A 17180-nucleotide genomic window follows, 5' to 3' on the forward strand; every position below is an offset into this window, starting at 1 on the left:
ACTAGCGCTCTGGACTGGAATCGTTACGATATCTATGATAAGGCAGCACACTGGTTCAAGGTTGCCGGAGACCTTTTCCAGGACCCGGCTATCCTGGAGGAAAATGTTTACAACATGGACGAGACTGGCATCATGCTTTCCAAGCTAGGCTCCGCCAAAGTCCTCGTAAGTAGGGACAGCGAGCGCGGTTACAGAGGTGCACGTGTTAAGCGGACGACGGTTACCTCGATCGAATGCGTGAGCGCCGACGGTAGGTATTTGAATCCCATGATAATATGGCCTGCATCCACGCATCGATCAAACTGGACCACACATCCCACCCCGGGATGGCACTATGCATATTCCGACAGCGGCTACACCGACTCATATATTAGTCTGCAGTGGCTGAAGCTCGTATTTGACCCCCAGACTAAGGAACGAGCTGATCACAAACCACGTGTACTAATATGCGATGGCTTTGGAACGCATGAGACCCTCGAGGTGTTAGAGTTCTGCTTTGAGAACAACATCGTACTCTGTCGTCTGCCTTCGCACACATCCCACAAGCTTCAACCGTGTGACGTGTCAGTGTTCGGGCCATTGAAGACAGCGTATCGCGACCAGGTGGAACGACTTGAGCGGGGACAAGTAGGAACGATCGGCAAGGAGCATTTCACGTACTTATATAGTCCTGCGAGGGAGAAGGCGTTCACGCCTAGGAACATTAGGGCTGGGTGGGCCAAGGCAGGCCTCTTCCCCTTCAATCCAGCCAGGGTGCTCGACGACATTCCTAAGCCCCTTGCTAAGATAAATGCGAAGACAGCGAATGAGCTGGCTGCAGACCGTAGCATCCAGGATCAGGTACCTCAGACGCCCGTGACGCCGGCCTCAGCAGAGGCTGTTGCCATGTTACACAACCTTATTCGACAGGATGCACATCTGCGTGATGAGCCAAGCCGACTGCGTCTGCAGAAACGCTTGGAGAAGCTCACTAATGCCACTCAGCTGTCGTTCGCTGAACGCTGTCTTCTTGAGGAACACGTCCATTTCCTAACCAGCATAAACAACGAAGCAAAAGCCCGTCGAACAGCCAAGTCAGAGAAGTTAGGATCAGCAAGGGTAACGAGTTTTGAAGATCTTGAGAAGCTACGTGCAGAGCGTGCGATAAAAGAGGCAGAGAAAGCAGCTAAGAAAGCCGAGAAAGAGGCCAAGGAGGCCGCGGGTGTATCAATAGAAACAGGAGCTGCAGAGAGCAAGAGCAAGGGCGGTCGTAAGCGGAAAAATGCGGCAACAAACATCGACGCATCAGAGCCGATGGCCAAGGCAGCACGGACGAGCGAGGAGCAGGTAGCAAACCCTGGACAATTGATTTCGTGGGAGGAAGAGCATAGATATGCACCAGAGCCATTCCGAGCACCGGTAGCACGTATAGCTAGAAGCCGAAATGGAGTCCGATAGCTTTTACAAAGTGTTTCTGACCTGACTTACCTTAGGCTACAAACCTACAGTCGATTCGCTCTGGACTCAGCTGATTCGAGTCTCCAATGTTTTGGTCTTCTTTGGTACGTTGCAAAACATGATAAAGTATCAAGGAATCAAAACGAGCTATCCACGTGACAAAGCTCTTGGAACAATGCCGGCAGCACAAAGCAAATCGACCGGGTGATTTGGGGCTGGAATTGGCTTAGCTAATGCTTGTTAACTACAGCACGATTAATGATATCACAGCTAAGCGCTAGCCCGAAGCGTCTTCGCTTTGTCAACAGGTACCTGTCGGCGTGGCGATCTTGCCTCCATGATCGACATACGGCCGCCACCAAGCTGAGAATAAGGTTTGAACGCAATGGTAAGGCTGCTGGCGCTACAAACTGCCTCTCAATGTACGTTGGCAGTTTGAAGACCCTACAATCCGGCTCTGGTGCAGTCGTCGACAAATTAGGCCTGAGACAGGCCTTCTTGAAGGCGAGCGACGACGTCGCCACAACACCACTCTATGTCATCGGAAGGACTCAGAGAGGCGAAGGAGTACCTGATCTAGCGAGAACACACAAAATGAAGCGCAAAAACGTATTTGTGAGGGCTCGATAGTCTTATCAGTTCAAAGTACCTTGGGTTTGGTTCGCTACGGAGGGCGGCTCGTGACGTGGGGATGGACGTTATCTAGAATGACCCTGACTAAGGTTTCGACGGTTTCTGCGAGGCTGCAGTGGCGTCGTTGAATTTCGACGCAGCAGCATGTAGGGTTTCTTGTTCCAAGGCGACTATATAGTACTGCAACCATCCTCTCCACACTCTTAGCCGAACATGGTGAAGGTATCCTCCCCAAGCTCATATAATTCAACACCGGAAGGTACCTATTAGCGTGGCGATCTTGCATTCTCGATCAACATGGAGCCGCTACGAACGTGGGAATAAGCTTTGAAAGCATAAGCAGGACTGTCCGGACAATGTACTACTATAAGATGTATCTTATCCGTCGAAACACCTCTAAGCCAAATCATTGACGAATGTAAAGAAGCCTTCTTTAAGTTGAGTGGCTAGGACCCCACATTATCGCTGTTTGTAATCGGAGCGAGTTTAGAAGGTAGAGAAGTACCTCATCTAGCATTTCCGTGCGAAAGGAAGCAGATGTAGGTACTAATAGAAGAACAACCTTCCCTTCTTTCCTCCCCCGGGCAGCCCCTTCTTGCAAACCTTTCCGGGCCCGCCCTCCGATTTAGCCCCACACATAAGTCTATATTGCGGCACTAAACCTGCTCTCGGGTTGTTTGTGAGTCTGTTGCACAGTGGCTTTCAACATGGACATCAAGCCAGTCGAAACCGTCAATGGCGTAAAAGCGACCTGCTACAGCCAGAATGCTTGGCGAAGAGTAGTTGCAGTCCTACATAGGAAGAGGCGTACCGATGTTGTCGTGGAAGTAGCAACGATGACTCAGTCTACAGGGAAGATGACAAACATCCCTCTCTGCGAGATTATAACAGCAGCGACGGTCCGTTTTTCGAGTAGCGGCATCTTGAACGACAATTCAATAGAAGCTAAAGCCGTGAGCTACGGAGCAGTGATGAACCTCTCATGGGACATCATCGCTTATCGGCAACCGAAGTCTGGTAAAACATACAAGAATCTCCCCGAATGTCTGGTCATAGGCGAACTGCCAGGTACAGCCCTCCGAGCATACTACACAAGGAGTCAGCTCTACAGAGCATACTCTAGAGACCTAGTCGACGAGTTCTTTACGCCCATCTACAGCGTCATCCACAACTTAGTGGTCCTAGGCGTCTGGAGACCGCAAGTCATTCGTAATTGTACAAGTACATTGCGGAGCCCGGTACTCTCGAATGTCTCTTTTGGATCGACTGCCGCATCTGAGTCGCACCATAAGTCTCCACAAAGTCAGCGATCGATGGCAAAAACTGAACAGACCGCTAAAACGGATATGTCGAGACAGAGTTCATTAATCTTGCTCCCGACCGAGATCCTTTTGCGAATCATTGAGTATGTACTATCGGATGAAGGCATGCATGCAAACACCGAGCATTTTGTCGGGCCCTACCAAAGGGAACCTCCCATTGCCGTCCAGCACCTTCCCATGGAGTTCCTCTCGAAGACATTCCGGAGCGTTCTGCGAATGGTCTGTTGCATGCGAGAGGTTCGTGTGCATTATAGGGGTCGGTATCGATGGAATGCCTGCTTAACCACAACGATCATACAATCCGCGTACTACGCCGCAAGTCTCATCCTTCGATTCGATTCCTTCCCAGAAAACATCTCGCTACCGATACTGAGACAAATCAACGCCGTACTAAGGGAGTTGCCACTTCTCACAACTTTCCGGATCGAAGTTGCTCCTCAAGGGTACGGATATCCCTCCAGGTTACCATTACATCTTAAGAAAATGCTATTCGAGGACTTGTTTCAGCCTCTTGAAGATACATGTATTAGTAGAGGTGTTCGTGTATTCCTGCGCATCGAGGATTCTATTAGCGAAAACACCACGTGGAACGGCACTACGATACTTCAATGGGCTGCGCAGAAGCGAAAAGGTCACCTCGTTGGACGAATCATAGCTGACGGCGGCGCAGCTCTCAATCAGGGGCCCAATCGCGGATGTCCTAGCGCTTTTTGGTGGGCTGCCCGCTGGGGAGACATCGCCAATGTACGGACACTCGTGACAGTCGCTTCGGGATCCTTGGATGAAGGAGCCCTGGGATTGAACATGTCTCCCCTAGGTCGGGCTACCTGGGAAGGACACGTGGATGTGGTTCGACTGTTGTACGAGAAAGGGGCCGATATCAACGTAGTAGATTCAAAGGGTCATTCTGCTCTTATGTTGGCTGCCCGTAAGGGGCACGTGAATACTGTCCGTCTGTTAGTCGATATAGGGGCGGACATCAATTTGGTCGACCATGACAACGATAAGACGGCGCTCATAATGGCCGCCCGCAATGGACACGTGAATGTTGTCAGCCTGTTGCATGATAACGGAGCAAACATCAACCAAGTCAACGGCACCAATCACTCTGCACTGATGGTGGCGGCCTTGTTTGGTCACGTAGCCGTCGTCGACATGTTGTGCAGAAGTGGGGCGCTTGTCAACATGGTCGATGTCTGCAATCGGTCCGCCCTCATGTTAGCTGCACGAGGAGGCCATGACGACGTGGTGAACCTTTTGCGTGACAAGGGGGCGACATGATCAATGCCAGCGTCTCACTTAACGACATTTTGGGCGTAGACTACATGCTGACGTAGTGACAAAGAGGTTCTGGAGTGTGGGTCAATGGCGTGTTTGTGCGCAAATTGGCCGATTTTTCAGGGGAACAAATGCATCTAATAGAAAAGACTAAGTGCATTTGACTAGTCCTATAATGTACTATAACGTAGTCGCCTGCAACACACCTTAGCAAGATAGACGTACTCCCCAGCAGGTGCAATTAGGCAGAAGTGGAGGATCTACGAGAATGACCGTGACTAAGGCTTCGACAGCTTATGCGAGGCTGTATTGGCGTCGTTGGATCTCGCCGTTTTAGGCGCGCTGCGCTAGGATGGAGCTATAATGAGGACGACCGCCATCGATCGGCTGTGGCCGACAATGTTAACCCAACTCCGGCCCTGCCTAGAGCGACTTAGTGCTTCTTGTTCCAACACGAGTATATAGTACTGCAACGAACCTCTCCACACTCTCCGCCGTGCATGATGAAAATATTCTCCCCAAGCTCATTCGATTTAAGACTGTCGACTATGAAACAAGAGTGTCCTTCTGTCGAAGAGTATTACAGAAGTATAGAATCCCGTATTGGATACCGGTTTATACTTGGTAATGCTCGCCATTGCGGTTTGTGGAAGGACGGCACCCTATGGCCTTTCCCTATCAGCACAGCGCAGGCGGCTATGCGAGAGAAGCTCTACGCTCGACTACGTCTTTCTTCGGGGTGTAGAGTCCTCGATGCTGGAGCAGGGTCAGGAAGAGTAGCTGCATTCATGGCGGAGAGAGGATTGCATGTGCAGGCAATCGACATCATCCCAGCGCACGTCGAGCAGGCAAAGAAGTTTGTGGAGGCGAGAAACGTGAAGGATAAAGTGTCAGTTCAAGTTGGCGACTACCACAACCTCAAAGGACTGGAAAGCTCGTCGTTTGATGGTATCTATACCATGGAGACACTGGTGCACGCCGACGATCCAGAGAAGGCGTTAAGAGAGTTTAGGCGTCTGCTAAGGCCAAACGGAGTCCTCGTGATCCACGAAGCGGACTTCCACACCGATGCTGTTGTTCTGGCCGACATTCGACGACTCGCGCATTGTCAAAGGACGCCCGCGGAAGGCGGCTACGAAACATTACTCGCCGAAGCCGGATTCCACGATGTCGAAGTGCACGACCTTACGACAATGGTACTACCATTATGGAGGTTCTTTGGCATACTTGGCGCGATTCCATATGCTTTCATGAGGCTGTTAGGAGTGCAACATCACTTCGTGAACACAATGGCAGGGGTCGAAGCGTATCGACATTGGGGAAATGGTCGGTATGTTTCTATCCGAGCTGTGAAGCGTGCCTAGGCTGGGGCATGGAATTCCATCTTAAGTGACCTATCGTATTTGAAGCAGACGTACGAACATTTGGCGGAAGGGCATTGGCGATGCTTAACACCTTTTCTACCTTTAAGTTACCCACGAAGAGTTCTGTTTGAGTGTCGATAGTAATGGCTACTCATGTATTATCGCAACCAGATTTGAAGGCCATTGTAGAAGTCTAATGGTGTAGTAACGTGCCTGCAACTGACCTTGTGGAGACGAAAGCTCGACGTACAAGAATCGATTACATGTGCTTCTATTTCCTTATATTACTGCAGCTAAACCGATATCTATAATGAGCACGTCCTGATACGCCAACGATTGACGAGACCCACTATATAGTCGCGCCTCGTGTGATCCCAGTATTACAAGGGGTGTGTACAGAGCCAGACCAGATACAAATAGAAGCCTGCCGTCCCATCGACATTCGTGGCTGATCTGAATGCCACCACGAATGTACTCCGCTACTTTGAGCAGACCAAATCCAGCACAGACAACCTGAAGGGATCTGCATTTCAAGAGGTTTGACCCTTCTCATTGTCAAGTTTCCTCTGCTTTTCTCGCGCCGCGATAGCCCAGGTCACGTACTCTTGCAATTGCTTCAGTTGCTCGTCCGAGTAGTTCATATCAGCTGATGAGTCGGCGTTCTGTGCAGGGACTCCCTGAGATGCTTCTTCGGCTTGATGTGACTTCTTTGACGGTGCTATCGCATGGTTTGGCTTTGTAGACGCCGCTGCTGGTTTTGTAACGGTGGGAGTAGTCGGCCGAGGTATCGGTGTCTCCAAAGAGGCGATCTGTTCCTCGAAGTACTCATCTTTAGTTATAGCGTTGGGGCTATAGAAGGACCAGCACTGGGAGTAGAAGTCTGCTATAGTGGCTTGTGTATAACGCAATTCCAGGCCCTTTGTTGCGTACCAGAAGACGTTTGAATCGAATTGGGCGCCAACGAAGCATTTCTTCGGATCATAGACACGATCTGCATCCATGCAATTCACAGGCACCCTGGCCACGGCGACGATGGGTAGGTCACCGAAATTCGACGTGAGGCGTTCACTTGATCCGAAGACAAACTTGTTTTGCTCTGTCTTGAAAGTTTTCTCGAATTCGTCCTTCTTTAGAAGTGATGATCTTGCTACCAGATTGTACAACGTTAACGTCGCGTTACCAACTCGCTCTGAATGGATTCCCAATGCTATATGGTGTCTTTCGCCCCCAAGTTCTTTCCAATAGTGTAAAGTAGAGTCAGCTTCTCCGCCTGGAGGCGCGGTTATTGGGGCGTACGGTGAGTTGAATCTCACTGTCCCGTCGTCGCGACCGCTGAAGCCCGGGCTAGCATCGTGGTCGGTTGATGATACTGGCTTGGGATCCGCCGCTGCTGGCTTTTTGGAAGCACTTGAAGACGCTGCTGGCTTTTCGGAAGCACCTGAAGGCGCCGCTGGTTTTGCGGAGGAATTTGACGACGCCGCTTGCTGTTCGGAGGGATTTGACGACGCTGCTGGCTTTTCGGAAGCACCTGAAGGCGCCGCTGGTTTTGCGGAGGAGCTTGGCGACGCCGCTTGCTGTTCGGAGGGACTCGACGACGCCGCTGACTGTTCAGAGGGACTGGAAGACGCTGCTGGCTGTTCAGAGGGATTGGAAGACGCTGCTGTGTTCTGAGCAGCGTCTGCAGTCTGCACCGCCTGCACACCAGGATCGCCAGCGGCAAGATCAGGGTCAGGTTTGATTGATTTGACTGGGTGCCCAGACTCTTCTTCCTCGTTTCCATCGTGTGAAGTGGTGATGCCTTCCATCTCGTCGCCGATGTTGACCGAAGAAACTTGGACTTTCACGCAGTCTCCCCTCGAGCACTTCTCTCCGTCGATCCAGTAATCGTGTGGAAGATCTTCACCTTTCTTAACATGGTTACTTGCTGCTCCGGTGACCTGATCTGGTGCTCCAAGCTTTTTCATCACATGCACATAGTCTACTTCAGTGAGTTTCTGGCCTCGATTAAAATTCGAGGTACTTACTATCCCATGTCGCCACAAGTTCCTGAGCGTCTTTGTTTGTGGAGTTGCCATCTCGATCACGCTTGGCACTCTGGCCTAGAGGGGTATACTTCTGTCGTATCAGAATGGCGTTCTCATAGATGTCATCGATCAAATCGGCCAAGTTGTTCTTCCTCTTCGCTTCCTCCACGAAGTTAATCTTATTAGGGTCTTTATATCGGCTAACGAAGTTCGGAAATGCTGATCTACTGCGCATCGTGATAGTGGCAAATGTAGGTCTGGATGTGTTTGGTTTGTAGAGCGGTGTAGTGTATACGTATCATTAAAAGACCATCCAGCTGCTTTTAAGCCCGTGGGACCTTTTTGAGGGGTCGGAGAAGGCATATGTCTATGTGCAAGCAAGAATTACCCCCTACACTCTCTTCTAACAGCATTGATGCAGTCGCCGTCGGAGTCCGTGAGCAATGGCTCCAGTCAAGGGGTCTGAACAATCCAACAGTCGTTTGGCAGGAGGAAGGCCTGCGAGTTTATGTACAGCGAATGCCCTTTGCAGTCCCTTATCATAATATCCGACAGTTCGTGTCATGTACGGTAACGATATGGCGGAACCAACGGAAAGCGCTTCACACGTCGAACTGCCATCGATGAATCATCTCCTACAATCAATTCGTCAAACTAATTGTGTCGATGGCTATGAAGAGCAAATCGAGTCGTCAGACACGTCAACGGCCAGGAACAGCTCGCTACCACCAATTGCAATAATACTTCGTCAACTTGAGTCAATTGAACTAGCCCAGCAATTGATCAATAGCACTGGATCTGCAAATCAGCTGTCACTTCGTGGACCAGCTTGGCAGGTCAACTCACAGGATTCCCACCCCGTCGCCCAGCACTTTTTCAAGGCAAGTGAGGGAACATTTGGCTGTTCTTTCTGTCCATACTCTTGTAAACGCATTTACAACATGAAACAACACGTTCAGCGACATTACCCTAATCCGAAGCAAGAATGCAAACTTTGCGGCAGCAAGTTCCTTAGAACCCAAGAACTTAAGAGACACGTGAATTCAATACACAATCCGCGTAGATTCGCCTGCGAGCAGTGTGAGAAGCGTTTCAATCGTCGTGATATTCTCAATAGGTAAAAAGGCGCGTCACAGACTTTGTGAGCATACACTAACTCGGGAGCCAATTAGCCATAGGAGGAATGCCCACAAAAGTTCGAATCTATAACGGCTTGTTCCGAAAATGCTGCAGGAGGAGGCTCGTGACGTATTAGTAAGCTTAGCTAGTCTCGGAGAATGAAGCTAATTCACGATGGACATACTGTTTCACGTCACTGTCTCCGCCGGTAAGCCTTCGCTTTTCGAGCATGGACTAAGCAGTGCAGTGCGAAATATGGGCAAGCGAGACATAACGTTATGACCCTGGCAGTTGAACTCAAAGTCAACAATAGCGATAACCCGAATGTTCGCAAGACAGGTTCATTTTGCATGTTGACAGCCTCGCCGCGTCCAGAGGAGCACGCAGTTGCACTTGCAATTATTAAACAGTGTACGACTCCGTCTGCCCATTCTATGGTGGCACACGGAGCTGTTCGAGGCAGACTGTTATGACACGGAGCTGAGCTAAGGTCGAGGACGGAGGTCAAAGAGGGAGACTTGAGAAGCGTTAGTCAAGTGTGTCTCGTTTACTGTACAGTACAGCATATTTGGTTTGAGATGCTTTCAATTGTGATCTTTCCGAGCTGTCTAACCTAGTCTCCTGATACAATGATGACCAGATCTATTCATAACTTGCCCCTTTCTTCAGATTGGGATCTTGGTAGTGATTGCGGTAACAATCATCCCATGCACATCCATATCGCTGTTTCATGGCGGACAGATACATGGCCGCAGCTACAATGTTGGATGTAGGCAGATACCGATTGTCGAGCTGTGGATCTCTGTCCGCCATTTGACCCCACGCCACATAATCAATCTGTGTCAAACCGCTGTGGATGTCAGCGTACACGTGAAAAGCTGCGGGCGGCCGACGCACTTGTAGACCAACGGATGCCCCTTAGACTCCGTCCAGACAATCTCGCTTAGCATGTCTGCAGGCACAGTTGTCTTTGCGACCGCTGTACGAATGGCGTCTCCATACACGATTCCAATGTCCTCTTGCGTCAAATCAGGTGATCCTGTCGAAGGGTAGGCTGCCTTCATGGCTTTTAGTGCAGCTTGAGCCTGGGGGTCTCTTACAATCTGACTAATATTCGCCATGGCTGATGCCGGATCAGCGTGGATATTGGCCTGTGCATATAGTGCCTGAAGCTGGGGCATCAGAACGGTAGATTTCTCCGAATCTGCTAGGGTGGTCACTTCCGTCGTCAGCATACCGCACCACTGATACATCATGGACTTTGTAAAATTTGGAGGGTCAGGAGTTTGAAAGTCGCACGAATCGGATCTATGACGATGGATCCGCCGGTGACCATGGGTTAGGCCCCTACTAAGCAGCATGCAGGCGATGATTATGATCGCGAAGAAGAGCATTGCAAAGCAAGCACTAAGGACCAAGCTGATCCTGGATGGAATGTCGACTACAGCACGACTATATATGATGTTGATGGCTGTAATGGTTGTGAAGTGGCTAAAATGCAAGGCTGATAGGGGGTTGATACGTAAGATAAGCTCATAACGCGATGTGCTTGCTCACGAATTATCTTAAGGCCTACTGCTGCCGCCATAGTATCTACTATTTCTCCTGTTATACCTCATAGAGGTCCTTCATGCTTGAACACTCTACAAAATGCTGATTTTCCGTTGCAAGCGCAATGGCCGAAGTTCTTTTACGACCACAGCACTCCTCTGGCCTCCGCCGTCGTGGGATATGTTTTTTCTCTATTTCACCGATCGAAGAGCCTTCCGAAAAGCGGTAGACGAGGAGATTGAGCGACAATACGAAGAACGTAAGGCCAACAGGGATCGGAGCGCGACTGAGACTTCGGAAAAGGACAAGTACGGCCACTGCAACGATAGATACCAAGCATCTTGCACATGCAGAGAGCCTCCACCAAGCTACATGAGATTTGACGGTGAGCAAGAGTTGTCGGCCTCCACAACAGGTGAAGAGAAACGAAAGTCGACAGTCGAGGCATTGTCGAGTTAGAAGGGGACCATGTTTAGGTGAGCAGCTTCTGTCGGAGAAAAACACTTCGCGTTTGATCGAATTGCAGAGCCACACTCCTTGTTTCTAGATAGACAAGATTGATGCGAGCGTGGACTATGGAACGAGGCATGTCCGACAAAATGCGCATTGCACTGGATCATGAAATTTAGTCTAGCGTACATGAGCTGTTTAAGATAAGTGCCACACAATGCAATGGCTTTTCGTCAGTATGCTGTACCCATTTGCACAGGTAGCTGCGATGTGTATGGCGTCGCAGCCACTAGTAGGATGTCCAACGCAAGTAATGTTTCCAATCTGGTCTTCCTGCGTCAGCGCAATAGTGCACGTGGAAGATGATAGCTGTTGTGTGCGAAATGCTAGCGTCTCTTCCACATTTGGTAAAGCCCATTCGACATTCTCATTGTATTCTTTGAAGCTGGCACCCAAGAGCACTATCATAGGAAAGTCCTCCAGAGCTGGGAGTGAGTACTGCCTCTCTACTAATGACGTAGCTTTGCATAGTTCGATGTCGTCCGTGTTTGGGCTCGAAGACAGAGCCACCCAAGCGTAATTATTTTTCTGCCGATCCCAAACAGCTGCTACATCGTATGCTGCGGTAGGCGATGCTGTCATCGTGACAGTCGGTGTCGTTGCTTTTGGCAAAGATTGTAAAGTCGTAAAAATCGTCGTCGTTGTATCGAAGACTTCCATAGAGCTTGTTGTCTTGGTCGATTGTGATATAGATGGTTCATAACTCAATATGCTGCTGTTGGAAAGTACGGGAAAGCCCAAACTCGGACAAGAAGAGCTGGACCAATAGTACGAGCCGTTAGTCGGTCGAGGAGAGGAAGTGATTCCGGTCTGGCCACTTATTTGTGATGCAAAAGAAGCCCCTGTGAGCCAGAACAGGATGAGCGCCATGTTCGTGGACGAGAAAGAGGCTCGCGTGGGTGGGAATAAGCTGGTGCCCATCTACTTATAGTCGTGCACAGATGTGTTCCTCTAGGAAGTGGCTATCATCGAGCATTGAGAACTTTTGAAATTCTAAATGCCAAAGCCACTTGAAAAACTCTCCTCTTCCTTTTACACCCGCATGACCCGATCTTGTGTGCCACTGTCGCGGTGCTACACGGCTGCGGGCTCTTTCTATGCTTGCTAACTACTGCTTGTGTGCAGGACAACCCCTACACTAAGGGAAGTCTCGTCAAATATCTCGTGCTGTAGACTAACTTACAGTAGTCTACGTTGTCAATGCATGCTATTCTTTTAAGCGTCGCAACGCTACTTAGATTACTCTATCAGAACTAAGTTAGTCGAGTTACACTGCCAGTACAAAGGTAGTCTAATCCGGCTAGTGAGCGCTCAATTGCTTCTTGGATTTGACACTAGAGTTTCATTCTTGACATGACAATCTATGGAAGCGTACTAACGTCTTTCCCGGCGTCCCTAGACGCACCCTGTGGCGAGAGACTTTCTGCGCCGTGTGCCTAAACTCCCGAGTAACACCTAGAACATAGCTTGATTTTGCGGTAGCGTCAAAGACAAGACGCCTCCGAAGCTAGGAGGTGTGTCTTTGTGCTTTTAGCTGAAGAGTGCAACAGATGGTTCGGACTGTCGTTGACGCTGTTACAGTAGTTGCGTTTGATTCTTCGATCTCGTCTCTGCCCCGCATTTCTCACAATCGTTCCATTATTTTGTTCCTAGGGGCAGGCTGTAGATGTTCTCAAGCTGTGCCGGGACTGTCGAGCGGAAAAGGCCTCGTTGTAGTGTTGCGCAGGAGACTCTAGAAGATCCCATGAGCACGTGGCTTTGGCTCGCTGCCCTCACACAGATTTCTCCCCCGTGTCTTCACTCCTGCTCTAACCACCCGCCCTGCAGGCTAGGAATGGATGGAGCAAGTAACTTATCGCCCTTGCAGAAGGCGCTCCCGCCGGTGTGCCGAGATCTTATCGTGCTCTTGCAGATCACCGCGGTGTTCCTCACTCTACCCTTGATGTCATTACAGAACATAATAGTAAAGGATGCTTGCAACCTCGATGATCGAGAAAGCAATTCGAAAGACATCTGAACAAAATCACCAAGGCTGCAGGCACGTTTCATGCAAAGAGCCCACTGCAGCAGGACCAAATTTCATCACTGCTGAAGGCTAATAATGAGTCCAAAGTCCGGCGAGCTACCAACTCAGCCGTTCTGGCAAAGGGGAAGGGGAAGGTGATGAGCTATGAGGCTCTAATAGCAGCACGAGCGACGCGACATGAGAAGGAGGTCACAAAAGAAGTCGCGAGGGAGCGAAAGACGAAAAGGATTAAGCGCAACATCGTGAACAATGTGGAAGTTGAGGACACACCGTTTCATGCAATGACAGAAGCTGAGCCGGAATTTTTCGGCGCGGAGGCGCAGACTGACGAGAACATGTTGGGAGAAGTACCTTTCCAAGGCTTCAGTAGCTCGAATGTGTTGATGTAAAGTATTGGAAAGTGTTGGACACGGGAAATGGCGTTACGGTTGTTCTTGATCGACTTGTGGCAAGCAGTGCTTCTCAAACCATCCACGAAACTCAGTATGCGCCCAGTGGCAGACAAATTGCTTAATAGCGACAATTTGGTAGACTCCCTTTCGATACAGAGCGTTCCCGATCTCGTCGAAAGTCCACACGACCTGCGTCAAGTTAGAACTGATATTGATAGCCAAAGGATAAGTCACTTTACCGTCCTCGAGTCAGCACCTTGAGACGCAATATAGAAGTCCCATGTTTCGCCTTCCGCCATGAAAAGAGGCAGACACGGCAGAGGCTGCTGTGCTTGCCCATTTGCCTCCAACAGTAACCGCAAACGCTTGAAGATAGCAAAGGCCCAAATACCGAGCTGATACTCAGCCTTCTGAGGATCACCTCCGCTCTTTTTCGTTTCAATTACTGATGCAAACGGGCAATGGATCACATCTGCTTGTAACGTCGGTGCCCAGCTTGGGTCGTCAGTCCCTGGAAGTGGCTCGAGGAAGGGCAGCGCGGCCTGTAAACGGGATGTTGGCTCTAGGACGATTGCATAGTCAACTCGAGCGGCTTCAGGAGGACGCATCGCGATCGGTGCCGGTAATAAGGACGCACGCGGGGCAATATCCGCCGTCTTGACGTTCTGCCAGCGTACATGTGCTGCGTCTACTGAATATCTGCAAGCAAGCTGACCAATAGGCACATGGCTTACGTCGTTCCACACATCCTCAGATGCTGTCTTCCGATTCTTACAGCGTGTGGTGTCTAGGCGTATTTCTTCGACGCGTGTCAGTGGCGGGGCCTCTCCAAGCTCTTGTCTCTTCCCCGAATCATCGAAGCAACTATCATCCCCAAATTCCCTGCGCCGATCATCACTTTGAACTTCCTCTTGCATTCCGCGGGGCAGAATCCGTCGACCATTTGCATAGTCTTTGACGCGATCCCACATGTCCTGGACATGAGCTGGCGGTCGAGGCTCCCCACTATAAGGGTCCTGGTTCACATACACGATCGGGTCAGGAAGGGCTGCAAGCGTCGTGAGCTTCCGAGGGCTCGAAGATCGACTCCGTGCTGAAGTGGTAGTACTGTGCCTCGAAGACGTGGAGACAAGTTCGGGCGCGTTTTGCAATGGTCCTGTCGAAGATTCCTCACGAGGTGATACCCGACCATTTCTTCGCCGCGAGGACCTCCGCGGCAAGCACACCGTGTTCGGCGTCGTATCGTTGAGTGGTACTCTTTCACCCGTTCGACCTCTTCCTCGACCCTTTGACGCGGGCATAGCGTGAACTGTGCTCTTGCTGCCTCTCGTGTCGCTATGACCCCCAGCAAGGCGCTTTCGCGGTGAGGCTGCTAAAAACTCGGCCTTGCGTTTTTGGCATCGACCTCTCTCACAAGGCTCTTGATTTTCGATTCCGTCGAGCCACGTGGTGACAGCAAAATGACCAGATTGAGACATGAGATGTGTTCACCAGGAGCTGTCGCGCTGTTGCTGATGTCTACAGAAGGGCGCTTCAGCTTCGCGTCCGACCGGCGGGCGCGAGCCGATTGTTTACTATGATGTGTCAGCGTGGCCCGACCCGCCAACCCGATCGAGTGTGGCCCATGGCGTGGTTCGCTCAAGTCACGTGATTTTCGTGTCTCGCCATGTACACAGATAAGGTTCGACTCTCTTCTCGCATATTGCAGTAACAAGTCGCGATGATCATTGATCGTGGTCACGATGTCTTGTGCTAATTTCTTCGGCCTCTTATGCCCTCGAAAGATCTTGGCAACGAATCCAAACCTTGCCTGTGCTAAAATCTTTGCGACCTTTTATATGCCTCGTCTGGCCACCATCCGTTACCAAGTCAGCCGTCCACTCCGCATATTCCATTCTTCCATTACATCCCAACTCCTGTGGCATATCTCCACAATTGGTAATCTCACCAGAAATGTCCACCGCTCGCGACCAAGAGAAGGGTACTGCGTTTCTATGTTAGCGGAGAAAATACCGCACTACAAGGCAATTTTATCTCACCAAGCGTCTGAACAGCCGCCCAAGGGTCGTTTCCACGGAGATCATCAAGGCATACCCATATCTCGTCACGATCTACCCGATGCTCCCTTGATGTGCTTTTGCGGCCCACTATCAGTTTCTTTCGGCTGTCCAAGAACAACATGCATCCAGTGTATTGGGTTATTGAGCATCCCAACAACTTGTTCCACTTGCATATCTGTCCAGAAAGTAATTGAATAGAGTTGTTACTACTACGTCTCTCTAAAGTAGAAGAGGCAGATACGCTGGAGGATACAGGCATTGTTTCGGCTCGAAGATGTTAAAATGTAGTTCTGTATAGATTCTCGACGTGATGGTCTGTCTCACCACTGCGGTAAGATTAGGAATTTTAAGAGCTTTCTTAACGTTTGTGGCTTAATGCTACAGTAGCATTACTCTGTATGCGAAGCATGCAACCCCCTAAGCAATATAGCCCTCACTTGACATGGGCCCCAGCTAGCAGGACCCATACTATAGAGGGGTGTGGTATCGGGTAGCCTCCAAAGCCTTACGCAGTTATACATTCTGCCCAAAATACACCTGGCGAAGAGTCTGTTTCTCAATCAATCACGTATTTCGCGATAGGTATGATATAAAAGTCGGCTCCCCGTGTAAATATCGGTATTTCTGCAGCCAATTTCTAGACCAATCTCTCTTACAGTACGAGCTCTGTCCAACGTGGACTACGATGCAGCTGCCTAAGACGTCCGGAGGATATCTTTCGATAGATGGAAAAGGCTGTGAGGGGATTCAATTGAAGTTTTCTAGGAGTCAGCGAATGATTCGAGGCTACCGAATACGGGGGAAAGGACGCCAGGTGTTGCTGAGGTTCGGGTTTTTGAAGAGTCTAGACGAAGCTGTGAGTATCGAAGTCTGCGAACTCGTAGCAGCTTCCGAGCCCTGGTTGCGAGAAGTATCCGGAGTCGATCATATATCCTCGCAGCTTGCCGAAGTGAAAGCTATCGGGACCGAAACCGCGCAGCGTCTTTGCACACATCGCAGATTCAAGTGTACGGCTATAGCCTGCCAAAGCCCGAAACCTGGCAAACAATACTCCAATCTACCAGAGACACTAGTAATCGGGGTGTTTGACGGTGATGGCCGGGAAAATGTATTCACTAGGTCCGCATTGCTGAAGGCGTACAACAAGCATATTGTCGATGAGCTTTTGTTGCCTGTCATGCTCATGGCTCGCCCTATGTGGATCAAGAGTCACGGACACGGAGAATCCAAGAGCCACGTAGGGGCTAATCTGCCAGCCAAGTCCAAGCAAACCTCCGAAGTATCTGCCCGAAGTGTCATCTTGTACTCGACGCCAATATCTGATTCTATACCCACACCATCGACGACTGTCTCGTCGTCAAGGCACACGGTTACTTCGGAAAGGTCCATTACTCCCCAACACGGCACTTTGGCTAGCACACCGACGTCAAGTCCGAAATCTGCGCCATCAACGACTGCCTCTTT

At 50.2% G+C, this 17180-nt stretch overlaps 5 protein-coding genes across 5 annotated transcripts; 2 read left to right on the forward strand and 3 right to left on the reverse strand.

The window, feature by feature from the left end:
- Positions 1–5218: 5218 nt before the first annotated feature.
- Positions 5219–6034, forward strand: M409DRAFT_71626 (uncharacterized protein; the record flags this gene model as incomplete). The annotated part of the gene is made up of 1 exon (XM_033819254.1): positions 5219–6034. The coding sequence occupies one exon, from the start codon at positions 5219–5221 to the stop codon at positions 6032–6034; it is 816 nt and encodes a 271-aa protein (XP_033659366.1).
- A 530-nt stretch (positions 6035–6564) lies between these two features.
- Positions 6565–8293, reverse strand: M409DRAFT_31011 (uncharacterized protein; the record flags this gene model as incomplete). The annotated part of the gene is made up of 2 exons (XM_033810158.1): positions 6565–8012; positions 8059–8293. 2 exons carry the CDS (start codon positions 8291–8293, stop codon positions 6565–6567), a joined length of 1683 nt encoding a protein of 560 aa, XP_033659367.1.
- A 661-nt stretch (positions 8294–8954) lies between these two features.
- M409DRAFT_33820 (uncharacterized protein) lies at positions 8955–9179 on the forward strand (the record flags this gene model as incomplete). The annotated part of the gene is made up of 1 exon (XM_033810306.1): positions 8955–9179. A coding segment is annotated over one exon (225 nt), but the record flags the coding sequence as incomplete, so codon positions are not given.
- Positions 9180–9819: 640 nt separating this feature from the next.
- On the reverse strand, positions 9820–10298 carry M409DRAFT_31012 (uncharacterized protein; the record flags this gene model as incomplete). Its single annotated transcript, XM_033810159.1, has 2 exons — positions 9820–10027; positions 10075–10298. 2 exons carry the CDS (start codon positions 10296–10298, stop codon positions 9820–9822), a joined length of 432 nt encoding a protein of 143 aa, XP_033659369.1.
- A 3388-nt stretch (positions 10299–13686) lies between these two features.
- Positions 13687–14264, reverse strand: M409DRAFT_31013 (uncharacterized protein; the record flags this gene model as incomplete). Its single annotated transcript, XM_033810160.1, has 2 exons — positions 13687–13845; positions 13896–14264. The coding sequence occupies 2 exons, from the start codon at positions 14262–14264 to the stop codon at positions 13687–13689; spliced, it is 528 nt and encodes a 175-aa protein (XP_033659370.1).
- Positions 14265–17180: the final 2916 nt, after the last annotated feature.

This window comes from Zasmidium cellare, assembly GCF_010093935.1.
Source record: "Zasmidium cellare ATCC 36951 unplaced genomic scaffold M409scaffold_83, whole genome shotgun sequence".
NCBI lineage: Eukaryota > Fungi > Ascomycota > Dothideomycetes > Mycosphaerellales > Mycosphaerellaceae > Zasmidium > Zasmidium cellare.